This window comes from Phyllobates terribilis, unplaced genomic scaffold (assembly GCF_046119375.1).
Source record: "Phyllobates terribilis strain yellow unplaced genomic scaffold, ASM4611937v1 Scaffold_9__5_contigs__length_417890890, whole genome shotgun sequence".
NCBI lineage: Eukaryota > Metazoa > Chordata > Amphibia > Anura > Dendrobatidae > Phyllobates > Phyllobates terribilis.
In genome coordinates, this window is record NW_027362769.1 from 173564460 (window position 1) to 173582032 (window position 17573).

Below are 17573 nucleotides of genomic sequence, written 5' to 3' on the forward strand. Positions count from 1 at the left end.
TCCAGGCTCCTGGCTCCAGTACTTGGAGCAAGATCAGAGAGCAGTGGACCGGAGGAGTCAAGCCGACTAGAGGGAGAAGAGACGCAGGTTCCGTGGAGCCGGCCACGTGAGGTGCCGTGTTATGGACTAGGGGCTCAGCGGGTAAAACTGGAGACCGCCCGCTGCCGCCAGAAGATGGAGCATTGTTTGGCCGGGGAAGCCTGAAGAAAGCAACACCGGCATCAGCTGGCAACTGCCTTGTGGAGGATAAGAGTCAGCTAAGTGTAAAAACTGTCAATTACAACCGGTTCGACTCTGCTATATCTAGTTAAACCGTGAACTGTCGGATATAGACTTTTACCTCTACTTCCCTTGTTTTTCCCCATATTTTCTCCTGTTACTCCCTGCGTGACCTTGTTATCATAAACCTCTCCTGTTTATTAACCCTGTATTGGCTGCTCTGTGTTTCTGTGTCACTGCATCTAAAGTACCCGTGTTACATAGAGATGCTAACTTCCACGTCAGAAGTGAGCGGTACACATGATGTTATGATGCCGCACACTTGCCAACACACATGCATGATCCCTACCTGTCATGTACGCGCCTCGGCAGGTTATCATTAACGCTCACATAACTGGAAAGCACTGGATAGCCTCTATATGGATTACTGAGATCCCCTTAATCCTGAAAATGGGGCTCTGAAATGCCCCACCAGAATGACGTGGTGCCCACCCCATGCTCAGGGAGCAGACATCATGTCCACTGAGTTACATCCAATGCATTAAGCCACGTGCACCATTCTCACACATTTTGCACAGTTTGCACCATTTCCGCCCGCTCCAGCTTATTGATGAATCTGCGCCACTCTTTCTTCCATCTTCCTGGCTTCAGGAGATCTGCATCAGCCCCGAGATGATGGTTATTACAGGCCGGGTGCTAATAACGGGGCCAGATTTCTGTAAACGGTTTAATTAGTGAATGAGCCCGAGGTGTTAATAAGTTTACATGTGAATTCCTTCCCGTGACATTATATTAACAGCTGTCAGCAGCCCTCAGATCTGCAGCTGCAGGCCGGGTCCGAGATTTTATCAGGAGGCGTTCATGTTGGAGCAGATCGTCTCCAGCGTTCCTCCATGTTGTATGTGCGTTTATGCTCCTATAATGACACCGGAGCGTGATAGTCTCTGGTGGTCGCTCCTCTCGTCTCAGGATGTGTTTTTTTTCTCCTCAGGTTTGGCGGCTCCTTATGATACATTCTTTACATTAATCCTCTTTATCGACTCTTCTGTTTACCAACCTTCCTGCGAGAAGTGATTGGAGCGAGAGCCAAGGCAGTCCTTCCTCGTGCTCCTCCACAGAACCGGCCCGGACATGTCTCCCCTATCCAACCATCACATAACCCCCACCTCCTTCTCCGCCATCCAAACTCCACCTAAACTGAGGGTGAACCTGCCTCGGCTGAAAACCAACCACATATCCCAACTTGTCGCAATTCATCCAAACACCTTCTGTCTCCTGCAAAAAAAAAAAGATCCCGGCGTGTAGCGAGTGTAAAGAAAATAAGAAGATTGTGGAATTTGTGCACATTCGTGTCTGAGGGCAGGTGACATCTGGGGGTAGCGTATCAACGTCCGCTCCTTTCAGAAGAGCCCTGTCCTTCATTCTCAGGGTCATTGGGGGTCCCAGAGGATGGATCCTGACCCGTCAAGTCAATATGGTAGAGCAGGAAGCCATAAGCCTCCATCCCGTAGGTGGTAGGCTGCTGTAGTCCTATGCCCACGTGTGCCCCGGCAATGACGTCACCTGTGCCGGCCAACTCTATGTACAGTGGGGACCAATAGAAACCAGATTGACTGAGTATAAGATTTATTTATTTATTTTCTGGGGGATGGCATACAGGTGCCATCATTACTTTTAAAGGGGGCACCAAGAAGGCACTTATACTTCTTTCAGGGGGCAGTATTTCTGTTTCAGGGGCCAGCAGTACTGACGCTACTCTACTGATGGACGCATCCCTTCGAGTGGTATGTAACGACCAGGCGACCATCGCGAGGGGCCGGACAGCCGGCTTCTACGTCTGCACTCACAAGGCGATCTCATACACGGAGCATGAAGGATTTACGTTCTTCTGTGTGTATAAATATCTGAGCCACAAATTATTCAGCAGCGGCCACACGCACCGCTGGGCTGATGGTGAGAAGTGGGAAAACCGGATTAAATATTGACGAGACCTTGTCACTTCTGATTTGGGCTGATGACCTCCCCGGCACATTTTGTACAGAACCCGTCATCCCCAGAGGAGCAGAGAGCCATTACCGAGGACTCCCCGACATCTATCTGCCGCTAAGTGTGAGCACACGGATAAAGCCGAATGGTGTCTCTGTTCACACCTCTGTGCCTCTCCTCCGCTGACCCCCTCAGCAGCAGATATCTGCGCTCCATCTCCAGTAATCCCATGTGAGGCGAATTACGGATGTCAGATGAGAAATTTAAAGGGATATTTACATCTCATGATATAATGACGTACTTGTCAACTGCACCGAATTTGCTGGGATTGTCCCAGATTTTCCGCTGCAATAACAGAAAATCAGGACTTTTCATTGGCTGAAAAAAGGGTGGAGCAGTGGCATAACTGTGAGACCCCAATACCAAAACACTAATACTGTTGGTACATATTTCACCACTTTCACAGTGACTTTGGATGATTATTGCACTGTGATCAGTGACTCCAGTCTCGTTCCATTGTCTGTTGGAGTCTATGGTAATCTGTGCCTCAGCTCCCATGCTTTACACTGCAGTTCTGCTTATTAAAATTGGTTAAATTGAAGTCAGTGTATTATAAAGTACATGAAACTAAACCGTCGGTTATGTGGGATGTTGGGGGAGACTCAATATGGGGTGGGGGGATGATTTACCCCTGCATTCTACTTCTTTCCTGCTTAGGATTTAATAGGGGGTTAAGACTCCGTGCAGACAATTAGCTTTCAGTAGTCAGAGAGGTGAGTGCCGCTGCTGTGCTAGAAGAAGCGGCACAAAGTATTTCAGGAAGGGAGCGGGCTGATCTTCTGTGGGATGTCAGTAAATTACATGGTGGGAGTTCAGGGTCTGGGGGGGCTTCTGTTCATTTCACATGTTTTCACCGGAATGTAACAATACGAAGTCATCGCCGCTGCAGGTTTATATCACAAGTCGTCGTCTGCCCGTGAACCAGGCGCTAAATTATATTTGTAGAACAACTTAACAACTTTTATGGAGTTGGAAAAGGGGTAAAACTTTCCGCGCCTAAGCCTCATTGTCAGCGGGAAAGAAGGGGCCTGATTTACAGAAGCTGCAAAAAAAAAGATTTGTATAAAAAGCAACAATCTGTCCGAAAGTCGAGACGACAAAAACTGACATCCAAAGAGAGCACAGAAAAAGACGCTACACCCAAGAAGTGACACCTCCAGAGCAGAGCTCTAATATATACATACAGTCATGGCTGAGAGTGTTGGCACCCTTGACATTGTTCCAGAAAATTATTACAATTACCCCTGTTTTGTGATACACATGTTTATTTCCTTTGTGTGTATTGGAACAGCACAAAATAACAGAGAAAAAAAAGACAAATTGGACATAATTCCACACAAAACCCCAAAAATGGGCCGGACAACATTGTTGGCACCCTCCCCTCAACTTAATATTTGGTTGCGCCCTTTGGAATAAATAACTGCAATCAATCGCTTCCTATAACCATCAGCTTCTTCCTCCTCTCAGCTTGGATCTTAGACTCTTCTTACAAACTGCTCCATGTCTTTCATATGTGAAGACGTCTTCTCCCAACAGCAATGGTAAGATCTCTCCACAGGTGATCAATGGGATATAGATCCGGACTCATTGCTGTCACTTCAGAACTCTCCAGAACTTTGTTTCCATCCATTTCTGGGGGCTTCTTGAAGTATGTTTGGGGTCATTGTCCTGCTGGAAGACCCTAGAACACAAACCCAGCTTTCTGACACTGGGCACTACATTGTGAAACAAAATCCATTAGTAATCATCAGATTTCATGATGCCTTGTACACAACCAAGGCACCCAGTCTCAAAACAACCTCAAAACATCTTTGAACCTCCACCATATTTGACTGTAGGTACTGTGTTCTTTTCTTTGTAGGCCTCATTACGTTTTTGGAAAATGGTAGTAGAATGATGTGCTTTACCAAAAAGCTCTATCTTGGTCTCATCTGTTAATAAGACGCTTTCCCAGAAGGATTTTGGCTTACTCACGTAAATTTTGGCAAACAGCAGTCTAGCTTTTTTATGTCTCTGTATCAGCAGTAGGGTCCTTCTGGGTCTCCTGCCATAGCATTTCATTTCTTTCAAATGTTGACAGATAGTTTGCACTGACACTGATGCACCCTGAGCCTGCAGGACAGCTTGAATTTTTTGATTGAACTTGATTGGGGCTGCTTATCCACCATCCGGACTATCCTGCTTTGCAACTTTTCATCAATTTTTCTCTGCCATCCACGTCCAGGGACATTAGCTACAGCGCCATGGGTTGTAAACTTCTTGATTATGTTGTGCACCGTGGACAAAGGAACATCAACATCTCTGGAGATGGACTTGTAACTTTGAGATTGTTGATATTTTTCAACAATTTTGGTTCTCAAGTCCAAAGACATTTCTCTTCTCCTCTTTCTGTTCTCCATATTTAGTGTGGTACACACAGACACACAATGCAAAGATTGAGCCCACTTCTCCCCTTTTTATCTAGTTTCACGTGTGATTTTCATATTGCTCATACCTGTTACTTGCCACATGTGAGTGAACGAGCATCACATGCATGAAACAAAGTTGTTTACCCACTTTTTTGGAAAAATGCCAACAATTTTGTCCTGCCCTTTTTGGGGTTTTGTGTGAAATTATGTTTTTTCTGTTATTAAAATACGAAGGAAATAAACATGTGAATAACAAAACATGTGTAATTGATATATACATATAGCAGTCAATTGAACCCACAAATCACCGAGCACTATGGGAGTAAGAGCAATTAATAGACTAGATGCAAAAACTGAGTCTCATGGACAAAGAATGGGGTGACAACTGGGATATGGAGTAATGACACTGACATGATCTTTGTCCGCTCCTGTCGGTCTGTATTGATGCCTGTCTGCTCCTGTCTGTCTGTATTGATGCCTGTCCTCTCCTGTCGGTCTGTATTGATGCCTGTCTGCTCCTATCTGTCTGTATTGCTGCCTGTCCTCTCCTGTCTGTCTGTATTGATGCCTGTCCGCTCCTGTCTGTCTGTATTGATTCCTGTCCGTTCCTGTCTGTCTGTATTGATGCCTGTCCGCTCCTGTCTGTCTGTATTGATACCCATCTTCTCCTGTCTGTATTGATGCCTGTCCGCTCCTGTCTGTCTGTATTGATACCCATCTTCTCCTGTCTGTATTGATGCCTGTCTGCTCCTGTCTGTCTGTATTGATGCCTGTCCTCTCCTGTCTGTCTGTATTGATGCCTGTCCTCTCCTGTCGGTCTGTATTGATGCCTGTCTGCTCCTATCTGTCTGTATTGCTGCCTGTCCTCTCCTGTCTGTCTGTATTGATGCCTGTCCGCTCCTGTCTGTCTGTATTGATTCCTGTCCGCTCCTGTCTGTCTGTATTGATGCCTGTCCGCTCCTGTCTGTCTGTATTGATACCCATCTTCTCCTGTCTGTATTGATGCCTGTCTGCTCCAGTCTGTCTGTATTGATGCCTGTCCGCTCCTGTCTGTCTGTATTGATGCCTGTCCTCTCCTGTCTGTCTGTATTGATACCCATCTTCTCCTGTCTGTATTGATGCCTGTCTGCTCCAGTCTGTCTGTATTGATGCCTGTCCGCTCCTGTCTGTCTGTATTGATGCCTGTCTGCTCCTGTCTGTCTGTATTAATTCCTGTCTGCTCCTGTCTGTCTGTATTGATGCCTGTTCTCTCCTGTCTGTCTGTATTGATGCCTGTCCGCTCCTGTCTGTCTTTATTGATGCCTGTCTGCTCCAGTCTGTCTGTATTGCTGCCTGTCTGCTCCAGTCTGTCTGTATTGCTGCCTGTCTGCTCCAGTCTGTCTATATTGCTGCCTGTCTGCTCCTGTCTGTCTGTATTGCTGCCTGTCTGCTCCTGTCTGTCTGTATTGCTGCCTGTCTGCTCCTGTCTGTCTGTATTGCTGCCTGCCTGCTCCTGTCTGTCTGTATTGATGCCTGCCTGCTCCTGTCTGTTTGTATTGATGCCTGTCCGCTCCTGTCTGTCTGTATTGCTGCCTGTCTGCTCCTGTCTGTCTGTATTGATGCCTGCCTGCTCCTGTCTGTCTGTATTGATGCCTGTCCGCTCCTGTCTGTCTGTATTGATGCCTGTCCGCTCCTGTCTGTCTGTATTGCTGCCTGTCTGCTCCTGTCTGTCTGTATTGCTGCCTGCCTGCTCCTGTCTGTCTGTATTGATGCCTGCCTGCTCCTGTCTGTTTGTATTGATGCCTGTCCGCTCCTGTCTGTCTGTATTGCTGCCTGTCTGCTCCTGTCTGTCTGTATTGATGCCTGCCTGCTCCTGTCTGTCTGTATTGATGCCTGTCCGCTCCTGTCTGTCTGTATTGATGCCTGTCCGCTCCTGTCTGTCTGTATTGCTGCCTGTCTGCTCCTGTCTGTCTGTATTGATGCCTGCCTGCTCCTGTCTGTCTGTATTGATGCCTGTCCGCTCCTGTCTGTCTGTATTGATGCCTGTCCGCTCCTGTCTGTCTGTATTGATGCCTGTCCGCTCCTGTCTGTATTGATACCCATCTTCTCCTGTCTGTATTGATGCCTATCTGCTCCTGTCTGTCTGTATTGATGCCTGTCCGCTCCTGTCTGTCTGTATTGATGCCTATCCGCTCCTGTCTGTCTGTATTGATGCCTGTCCTCTCCTGTCTGTCTGTATTGCTGCCTGTCCGCTCCTGTCTGTCTGTATTGATGCCTGTCCTCTCCTGTCTGTCTGTATTGATACCCATCTTCTCCTGTCTGTATTGATGCCTGTCTGCTCCAGTCTGTCTGTATTGATGCCTGTCCGCTCCAGTCTGTCTGTATTGATGCCTGTCCGCTCCTGTCTGTCTGTATTGATGCCTGTCTGCTCCTGTCTGTCTGTATTGATGCCTGTCCGCTCCTGTCTGTCTGTATTGATGCCTGTCTGCTCCTGTCTGTCTGTATTGATGCCTGTCCGCTCCTGTCTGTCTGTATTGATACCCATCTTCTCCTGTCTGTATTGATGCCTGTCTGCTCCAGTCTGTCTGTATTGATGCCTGTCCGCTCCTGTCTGTCTGTATTGATGCCTGTCCGCTCCTGTCTGTCTGTATTGATGCCTGTCCGCTCCAGTCTGTCTGTATTGATGCCTGTCTGCTCCTGTCTGTTTGTATTGATGCCTGTCTGCTCCTGTCTGTTTGTATTGATGCCTGTCTGCTCCTGTCTGTTTGTATTGATGCCTGTCCGCTCCTGTCTGTCTGTATTGATGCCTGTCCTCTCCTGTCTGTCTGTATTGATGCCTGTCCGCTCCTGTCTGTCTGTATTGATTCCTGTCTGCTCCTGTCTGTCTGTATTAATTCCTGTCTGCTCCTGTCTGTCTGTATTGATGCCTGTTCTCTCCTGTCTGTCTGTATTGATGCCTGTCCGCTCCTGTCTGTCTTTATTGATGCCTGTCTGCTCCAGTCTGTCTGTATTGATGCCTGTCTGCTCCAGTCTGTCTGTATTGCTGCCTGTCTGCTCCAGTCTGTCTATATTGCTGCCTGTCTGCTCCTGTCTGTCTGTATTGCTGCCTGTCTGCTCCTGTCTGTCTGTATTGATGCCTGTCCTCTCCTGTCTGTCTGTATTGATGCCTGTCCTCTCCTGTCGGTCTGTATTGATGCCTGTCTGCTCCTATCTGTCTGTATTGCTGCCTGTCCTCTCCTGTCTGTCTGTATTGATTCCTGTCCGCTCCTGTCTGTCTGTATTGATGCCTGTCCGCTCCTGTCTGTCTGTATTGATACCCATCTTCTCCTGTCTGTATTGATGCCTGTCTGCTCCAGTCTGTCTGTATTGATGCCTGTCCGCTCCTGTCTGTCTGTATTGATGCCTGTCCTCTCCTGTCTGTCTGTATTGATACCCATCTTCTCCTGTCTGTATTGATGCCTGTCTGCTCCAGTCTGTCTGTATTGATGCCTGTCCGCTCCTGTCTGTCTGTATTGATGCCTGTCTGCTCCTGTCTGTCTGTATTAATTCCTGTCTGCTCCTGTCTGTCTGTATTGATGCCTGTTCTCTCCTGTCTGTCTGTATTGATGCCTGTCCGCTCCTGTCTGTCTTTATTGATGCCTGTCTGCTCCAGTCTGTCTGTATTGCTGCCTGTCTGCTCCAGTCTGTCTGTATTGCTGCCTGTCTGCTCCAGTCTGTCTATATTGCTGCCTGTCTGCTCCTGTCTGTCTGTATTGCTGCCTGTCTGCTCCTGTCTGTCTGTATTGCTGCCTGTCTGCTCCTGTCTGTCTGTATTGCTGCCTGCCTGCTCCTGTCTGTCTGTATTGATGCCTGCCTGCTCCTGTCTGTTTGTATTGATGCCTGTCCGCTCCTGTCTGTCTGTATTGCTGCCTGTCTGCTCCTGTCTGTCTGTATTGATGCCTGCCTGCTCCTGTCTGTCTGTATTGATGCCTGTCCGCTCCTGTCTGTCTGTATTGATGCCTGTCCGCTCCTGTCTGTCTGTATTGCTGCCTGTCTGCTCCTGTCTGTCTGTATTGCTGCCTGCCTGCTCCTGTCTGTCTGTATTGATGCCTGCCTGCTCCTGTCTGTTTGTATTGATGCCTGTCCGCTCCTGTCTGTCTGTATTGCTGCCTGTCTGCTCCTGTCTGTCTGTATTGATGCCTGCCTGCTCCTGTCTGTCTGTATTGATGCCTGTCCGCTCCTGTCTGTCTGTATTGATGCCTGTCCGCTCCTGTCTGTCTGTATTGCTGCCTGTCTGCTCCTGTCTGTCTGTATTGATGCCTGCCTGCTCCTGTCTGTCTGTATTGATGCCTGTCCGCTCCTGTCTGTCTGTATTGATGCCTGTCCGTTCCTGTCTGTCTGTATTGATGCCTGTCCGCTCCTGTCTGTATTGATACCCATCTTCTCCTGTCTGTATTGATGCCTATCTGCTCCTGTCTGTCTGTATTGATGCCTGTCCGCTCCTGTCTGTCTGTATTGATGCCTATCCGCTCCTGTCTGTCTGTATTGATGCCTGTCCTCTCCTGTCTGTCTGTATTGCTGCCTGTCCGCTCCTGTCTGTCTGTATTGATGCCTGTCCTCTCCTGTCTGTCTGTATTGATACCCATCTTCTCCTGTCTGTATTGATGCCTGTCTGCTCCAGTCTGTCTGTATTGATGCCTGTCCGCTCCAGTCTGTCTGTATTGATGCCTGTCCGCTCCTGTCTGTCTGTATTGATGCCTGTCTGCTCCTGTCTGTCTGTATTGATGCCTGTCCGCTCCTGTCTGTCTGTATTGATGCCTGTCTGCTCCTGTCTGTCTGTATTGATGCCTGTCCGCTCCTGTCTGTCTGTATTGATACCCATCTTCTCCTGTCTGTATTGATGCCTGTCTGCTCCAGTCTGTCTGTATTGATGCCTGTCCGCTCCTGTCTGTCTGTATTGATGCCTGTCCGCTCCTGTCTGTCTGTATTGATGCCTGTCCGCTCCAGTCTGTCTGTATTGATGCCTGTCTGCTCCTGTCTGTTTGTATTGATGCCTGTCTGCTCCTGTCTGTTTGTATTGATGCCTGTCTGCTCCTGTCTGTTTGTATTGATGCCTGTCCGCTCCTGTCTGTCTGTATTGATGCCTGTCCTCTCCTGTCTGTCTGTATTGATGCCTGTCCGCTCCTGTCTGTCTGTATTGATTCCTGTCTGCTCCTGTCTGTCTGTATTAATTCCTGTCTGCTCCTGTCTGTCTGTATTGATGCCTGTTCTCTCCTGTCTGTCTGTATTGATGCCTGTCCGCTCCTGTCTGTCTTTATTGATGCCTGTCTGCTCCAGTCTGTCTGTATTGATGCCTGTCTGCTCCAGTCTGTCTGTATTGCTGCCTGTCTGCTCCAGTCTGTCTATATTGCTGCCTGTCTGCTCCTGTCTGTCTGTATTGCTGCCTGTCTGCTCCTGTCTGTCTGTATTGATGCCTGTCCTCTCCTGTCTGTCTGTATTGATGCCTGTCCGCTCCTGTCTGTCTGTATTGATACCCGTCCTCTCCTGTCTGTATTGATGCCTGTCCGCTCCTGTCTGTCTGTATTGATGCCTGTCCGCTCCTGTCTGTCTGTATTGATGCCTATCTGCTCCTGTCTGTCTGTATTGATGCCTGTCTGCTCCTGTCTGTTTGTATTGATGCCTGTCCGCTCCAGTCTGTCTGTATTGATGCCTGTCTGCTCCAGTCTGTCTGTATTGCTGCCTGTCTGCTCCAGTCTGTCTATATTGCTGCCTGTCTGCTCCTGTCTGTCTGTATTGCTGCCTGTCTGCTCCTGTCTGTCTGTATTGCTGCCTGTCTGCTCCTGTCTGTCTGTATTGCTGCCTGTCTGCTCCTGTCTGTCTGTATTGCTGCCTGTCTGCTCCTGTCTGTCTGTATTGATGCCTGCCTGCTCCTGTCTGTTTGTATTGATGCCTGTCCGCTCCTGTCTGTCTGTATTGCTGCCTGTCTGCTCCTGTCTGTCTGTATTGATGCCTGCCTGCTCCTGTCTGTCTGTATTGATGCCTGTCCGCTCCTGTCTGTCTGTATTGATGCCTGTCCGCTCCTGTCTGTCTGTATTGATGCCTGTCCGCTCCTGTCTGTATTGATACCCATCTTCTCCTGTCTGTATTGATGCCTATCTGCTCCTGTCTGTCTGTATTGATGCCTGTCCGCTCCTGTCTGTCTGTATTGATGCCTGTCTGCTCCTGTCTGTCTGTATTGATGCCTGTCCTCTCCTGTCTGTCTGTATTGCTGCCTGTCCGCTCCTGTCTGTCTGTATTGATGCCTGTCCTCTCCTGTCTGTCTGTATTGATACCCATCTTCTCCTGTCTGTATTGATGCCTGTCTGCTCCAGTCTGTCTGTATTGATGCCTGTCCGCTCCAGTCTGTCTGTATTGATGCCTGTCCGCTCCTGTCTGTCTGTATTGATGCCTGTCTGCTCCTGTCTGTCTGTATTGATGCCTGTCCGCTCCTGTCTGTCTGTATTGATGCCTGTCTGCTCCTGTCTGTCTGTATTGATGCCTGTCCGCTCCTGTCTGTCTGTATTGATACCCATCTTCTCCTGTCTGTATTGATGCCTGTCTGCTCCAGTCTGTCTGTATTGATGCCTGTCCGCTCCTGTCTGTCTGTATTGATGCCTGTCCGCTCCTGTCTGTCTGTATTGATGCCTGTCCGCTCCAGTCTGTCTGTATTGATGCCTGTCTGCTCCTGTCTGTTTGTATTGATGCCTGTCTGCTCCTGTCTGTTTGTATTGATGCCTGTCTGCTCCTGTCTGTTTGTATTGATACCTGTCTGCTCCTGTCTGTCTGTATTGATGCCTGTTCTCTCCTGTCTGTCTTTATTGATACCCGTCCTCTCCTGTCTGTATTGATGCCTGTCTGCTCCAGTCTGTCTGTATTGATACCCGTCCTCTCCTGTCTGTATTGATGCCTGTCTGCTCCTGTCTGTCTTTATTGATACCCGTCCTCTCCTGTCTGTATTGATGCCTGTCCGCTCCTGTCTGTCTGTATTGATACCCGTCCTCTCCTGTCTGTATTGATGCCTGTCCGCTCCTGTCTGTCTGTATTGATACCCGTCCTCTCCTGTCTGTATTGATGCCTGTCCGCTCCTGTCTGTCTGTATTGATGCCTGTCCGCTCCTGTCTGTCTGTATTGATGCCTATCTGCTCCTGTCTGTCTGTATTGATGCCTGTCTGCTCCTGTCTGTTTGTATTGATGCCTGTCCTCTCCTGTCTGTCTGTATTGATGCCTCTCTGCTCCTGTCTGTCTGTATTGATGCCTGTCCGCTCCAGTCTGTCTGTATTGATGCCTGTCCGCTCCTGTCTGTCTGTATTGATGCCTGTCCGCTCCTGTATGTCTGTATTGATGCCTGTCTGCTCCTGTCTGTCTTTATTGATACCCGTCCTCTCCTGTCTGTATTGATGCCTGTCCGCTCCAGTCTGTCTGTATTGATGCCTGTCTGCTCCTGTCTGTTTGTATTGATGCCTGTCTGCTCCAGTCTGTCTGTATTGATACCCGTCCTCTCCTGTCTGTATTGATGCCTGTCTGCTCCTGTCTGTCTTTATTGATACCCGTCCTCTCCTGTCTGTATTGATGCCTGTCCGCTCCTGTCTGTCTGTATTGATACCCGTCCTCTCCTGTCTGTATTGATGCCTGTCCGCTCCTGTCTGTCTGTATTGATACCCGTCCTCTCCTGTCTGTATTGATGCCTGTCCGCTCCTGTCTGTCTGTATTGATACCCGTCCTCTCCTGTCTGTATTGATGCCTGTCTGCTCCTGTCTGTCTTTATTGATACCCGTCCTCTCCTGTCTGTATTGATGCCTGTCCGCTCCTGTCTGTCTGTATTGATACCCGTCCTCTGCTGTCTGTATTGATGCCTGTCCGCTCCTGTCTGTATTGATACCCGTCCTCTCCTGTCTGTATTGATGCCTGTCCGCTCCTGTCTGTCTGTATTGATACCCGTCCTCTCCTGTCTGTATTGATGCCTGTCCGCTCCTGTCTGTCTGTATTGATGCCTGCCGGCTCCTGTCTGTCTGTATTGATGCCTATCTGCTCCTGTCTGTCTGTATTGATGCCTGTCTCCTCCTGTCCGTCTGTATTGATTGTTGTACACTTTTGTCGGTCTATAGTGATGCCTGTCCACGCCTGTCGTGTTTTTTTGAAAAAAAAAAAAGTCTGAAAAATTAGCACAAGAACATGCAAATTGTCACAAATTGTGCAACATTTTTGATAAGTACACTATAAATAAATAATTATGCTCATTTTTCTGCCTTTTTGACCATGCTGAATGGGGTGTGACATAGCGGAAAGCTGGGGTTGTGGATTAACATGTTACATTAAGCGCCAAAAATGTGCCCAGATTTTGGCGCACGTTACTGGACAGAATAAGGCTGCCATACACAATATTTGGCTGCCAGTCAAACAAAGTTTTAGCCAATCGTTTGGCTGTCAGTCATCTCAGCCGTCTCTCCCATACACAGGAGCGCTCATTCGGCTGAACGCTCCTGTGTTCTCTATGAGAAAGCCACCGGCTGACATGTCTGGCGGCAACTTATCTACAATGCGGTCAGCAGTCTGAAATTGGACATGTGCGATAAACATCTCTCCCGACCATCAGTCGGCCGGTGCCCCCATACACATCAGATCATCGGCCGAACTCGTTGATTAGTCAAATGTGTTTGGGGGTCCTAAGTCAAGTGATAGGTGATGTACACATAGACTAGGTGGTCAAAGATGCCCCAGATTTATCAAATTGCATGAGATACTGTGATAATTTTAAGCCTAGTCTTAGTTTGCAGGTTGACCAGACACTGGCGGTCACGTATGATACTTTCATTTCCGCCTAATTCCCATAGGACGTGTAATTTGCCGCTATGGTGCAGTTTAGCATGTGGCGCTCACCTCTGCTGAACACGGCACTCTCATACGGGATCTTATTCTTGGTCTCCAGACTTGAACAATTCCATCGATGATCTCGAAACTGGTGCTGGCATTCGTGGATGGCGATCTGTATGCCTTGTATGGCCGACGCGGCCACATCTGGATGTCGCATGCAGACGTCCATCTGTCGACGAGTCAAGCCCGGTAACGTCAGGCACACCGTATTGGCGTTCAGCACCGGTTCTGGCGGTATCTTCAGGCCCAGAATTTCATTGGTCAATGATCTAAAAAAAAATGCAGGAGAAGTGGGTTAAGTATATAGCACAGCCAGAATTATGAGTTTACATAGCTGCACTGAGTGAGCGCTGTGATTGACAGGCCATGGTGCTAAGCACGCCCGTATCACCTGACAGTATTAAATGCAAACACCTGGTGGTAAGAATCGAGCCATTGTGTACCAGTCACTATTGATGGCTGAACAAATGAGATACAGGGACCTGAATGAGGTCACATGAAACGCGTCGTGTCTGTATTTCACCGTCCGTGAGCTTAGCTCCTACTTACCTGGAATGTTTAGTCAATCTCCTATCAATCCTGCAGCTTTACCTGTCCCTGCCTGACATTGTGCAGACATCTCTGGCTTTTATCTACACAAGCCCCAAGGTGTGTTCTTCTCAAGTGCTGCCTCTGCGCCATTAAAATAATTATTTCTCTTTCAGACGGGATTCTTGAATTGACGGGTGTTCGACACGCCGTGGTGAAAAGACACAGGTGCCGGGAGAAAAGACAGCAGAGATGAGCCCCCCGGACAGTTGCCAGGAATGATGCCATACTTCACATACTTTTCAGCTTCTTTGTGACTGATTGTGAAAAATCACAAAAATATTTCCCTAAAATAACACAGAATGGCAGCATTAGGGTTAATGAGTTCTGTCGCTGTGTGATCTGTACGTGCAACGCGCTTCTCTACCAGTCCTCATTCTCTTCTGTTAAAAATTGTGTTCAGCCGTTGGGTAGTGGGGGAAAACTATTCTGGGTGCACAAACAGCTCCATAGTCCTAAGCTCCTAAAAAGCAAAGGATCATTGTATTACTGGCCCATTATATGCCAAATGTCCTGATATTTTTGGTCCCAGCAAATTTGTGGAGTCCCGTTTGTACAAACCCTGTCCCCAAATGGACATTTCCAACAGGATTGGGGCAGTGTCTGCTGGGAACAGGGGCGAGACTGAGGTGGTCCTAAACTGCCAACACCAATGTTGGAAGCTATGCTATGCGGACTGTCTACTGATCCAGTGTATCTAAGCCTTCCAGTGTGATATGGTCTACTTATCCAGTGTATCTAAGCCTTCCAGTGTGATAATGTCTATTGATCCCTTGTATCTAAGCCTTTGTGTATGATACTGTCTACTGATCCAGTGTATCCAAGCCTTCATGTGTGATACTGTCTAATGATCCAGTCTATGTAACCTTTCCTGTGTGATACCGTTTACTGATACAGTGTATCTAAGCCTTTCATGTGTGCTACCGTCTACTGAACCAGTGTATCTAAGCCTTACAGTGTGATACGGTCTACTACTCCAGTGTGTCTAAGCGTTTCAGTGTGATACTGTCTTCTGATCCAGTGTATCTAAGCCTTCCAGTGTGATACTGTCTACTGATCCAGTGTATCTAAGCTTTCCAGTGTGATACTGTCTACGGATCCCTTGTATCTAAGCCTTCATGTGTGATTCTGTCTACTGATGCAGTGTATATAAGCCTTTATGTGTGATACTGTCTACTGATCCAGTGTGTCTGAGCCTTTCAGGTGTAATAGATGTATTTAAATATATGTGTGACACTGAACAGCAAATGTATCTAAATGTATCAACTCTAATACTGTAATTGGCGTATGTAACCTTGTGAAATGATACTGAACAGATGTATCTATCTGTGATAGTCTGGTCAGCTGAGTGTAAAATGTAAGTGTTATGAGTGACTTATTTTACTATAACATAAAGAACTGTGCAAAAGTTGTAGGTAAGTGTGGAAAAAATGCTGTAATAAAGCTTTATAAAACAGAAGAGTTAACGTTTATTTGTATCAATAAACAAAATACAAAGTGAAATAACAAAAGAGAAATGTAAATCCCATCAGTATCTGGTGTGAACGCTCATCGCCTCCAAAACAGCAGCAAAGCATCAATTCTTCTATGTGCAATTGCACAAAGTTAGGGATTTCGTGGGATTACAGTCAGCGAGAAAAGTAACCAGTTATATGAAACAGGTGATAATGATCATTATTTTCATGAAGGTTGAAACACAGTCATTAACTTAAACTGAAACAGCTGAGTAGGATGACTAGAACTGAGGAGGAACAGCCAAACCCTGCTACAAAGGTGAGGTTGTGGAAGACAATTTCATGTCACAGGTCATACACTAAGGCTATAATGAGTGCAGAAAGAGAACACATGGTAGTCATATTGCATCTGCCAGGTCTCTCCCAGCAAAGGTTTCACAGCAAACTGTGGTTTCACAATATACTATTCAAGCGCTTTTGAAGAAGCACCAAGAAATGGACAACGTTGTGAACCGTAGATGCAGTGGTCGGCAAAAGAAACTTAGTGCAGCAGATGAAAGACACATAATGTTACTTCCCTTCGAAATCAAAAGATGTCCAGCAGTGCCATCAACTCAGAACTGGCAGCAACCAGTGGGACCAGCTACACTCATCTACTGTTCGGAGTAGTCTGGCCAGAAGTCGTCTTCATGAAACAACTGAGGACAAAAACCTAAACCTTCCACATAGGAAACCGATTCAGCTACACATAGAAACATAGAAACTGGGGTAGAGAGAAATGTCATCAGGTCTCTGGACTGAGGAGTCAAATGTGAAATATTTCGCTGTAACAGAATCATTTTGTACCTGAAGATCTGAAAAGTGGCATAATAGTGGGGTCTGCAGCAGCAGTGAAGCTTGATTGAGGGTCCTGGATATTTTGTGGTTACATTTCAGCAAACAAAGATAGGAAATTGGTCAGGATTAATGGTGTCCTTAGTGCTGAGAAATCCAGACAGATACTTACCCATCATGTAACACCATCAGGAGGCGTCTGATCGGCTTCAAATTTGTTCTGCAGCCAGACAACGAACCCCAGTATCCATTCAATGTCATTAAGAACAAGGAGTCCTGGAAGTGATGATGCTGCTCCACAAAGCCCTGATCTCACATCATCCCGTCTGTCTGGGATCACATGAAGAGACAGAAGGATCCACATAAGCCTCATACACAGAAGATCTAGAGTAGGTTCTCCAAGATGTTTGGAACAACCTCCTGCCGAGATCCTCCATAACCTCATACAAGTGACGAGAAGAAGTGATGGAGGCGATGGGCAGTCTCCAAAAATGGATTTAGTTTTCTCTTTTGTTCATTCAATTTGAATTATAATACAGTATACACCAAGCACATAGCTTTGTACATAGTCTTGTAGGGGATATAGCCCCTACAGTCCTGCTCATCGTTATTGGCACCCATGAAGTGTAAGTACATAATGTGTAATATATTTCCCGAAAAAAATGCATCCAGTGAAACAGTTTTTTGTATACTGTTAAATACAAAAGAGCAAATGATAAACAATAATTTAAAATAAAAAACAATGGAAGGGAAAAATAGAAAAACCCAAAGCTGCCGTGTCACTAGTATTGGCGCCTTTACATTAATTTAGTGTGGAAACACATTTTGACTTGCCTGTGGTAAATCACAAAAGAGATTCACCTGTGATTAACTGTCGGTGCCCATGTGACAAGAATTAGCCAATGAATGATGACTTCAGTGTTTTGAAAAGCCACATGGTAGGCCCTGTTCCTTTGTCACAATGGTGAAGATAAAGGAGCTGTCTGAGGACATCAGAACTGGTGAAGATAAAGGAGCTGTGTGAGGACATCAGAACTGCTATTATTAGAAAAAACAAGACTTCCAAAGTATAAGGCCATCTGCAAAGACCTTGGTATCACAGTTTCAACAGTGTGCAATGTTATTAAGAAGTTTGCCAAGCATGGAACCGTCAAGA

General features: G+C 47.1%; 1 protein-coding gene across 1 annotated transcript in view; it reads right to left on the reverse strand.

The window, feature by feature from the left end:
• The window catches only part of WNT10A (Wnt family member 10A), a 46172-nt gene that overhangs the window by 17012 nt on the left and 11587 nt on the right, over nucleotides 1–17573 (reverse strand). The window contains exon 2 of the mRNA XM_073647386.1: nucleotides 13548–13810. Within this exon, the coding sequence (XP_073503487.1) occupies nucleotides 13548–13810 (263 nt within the window). The remainder of the gene's footprint in view (nucleotides 1–13547; nucleotides 13811–17573) is intronic.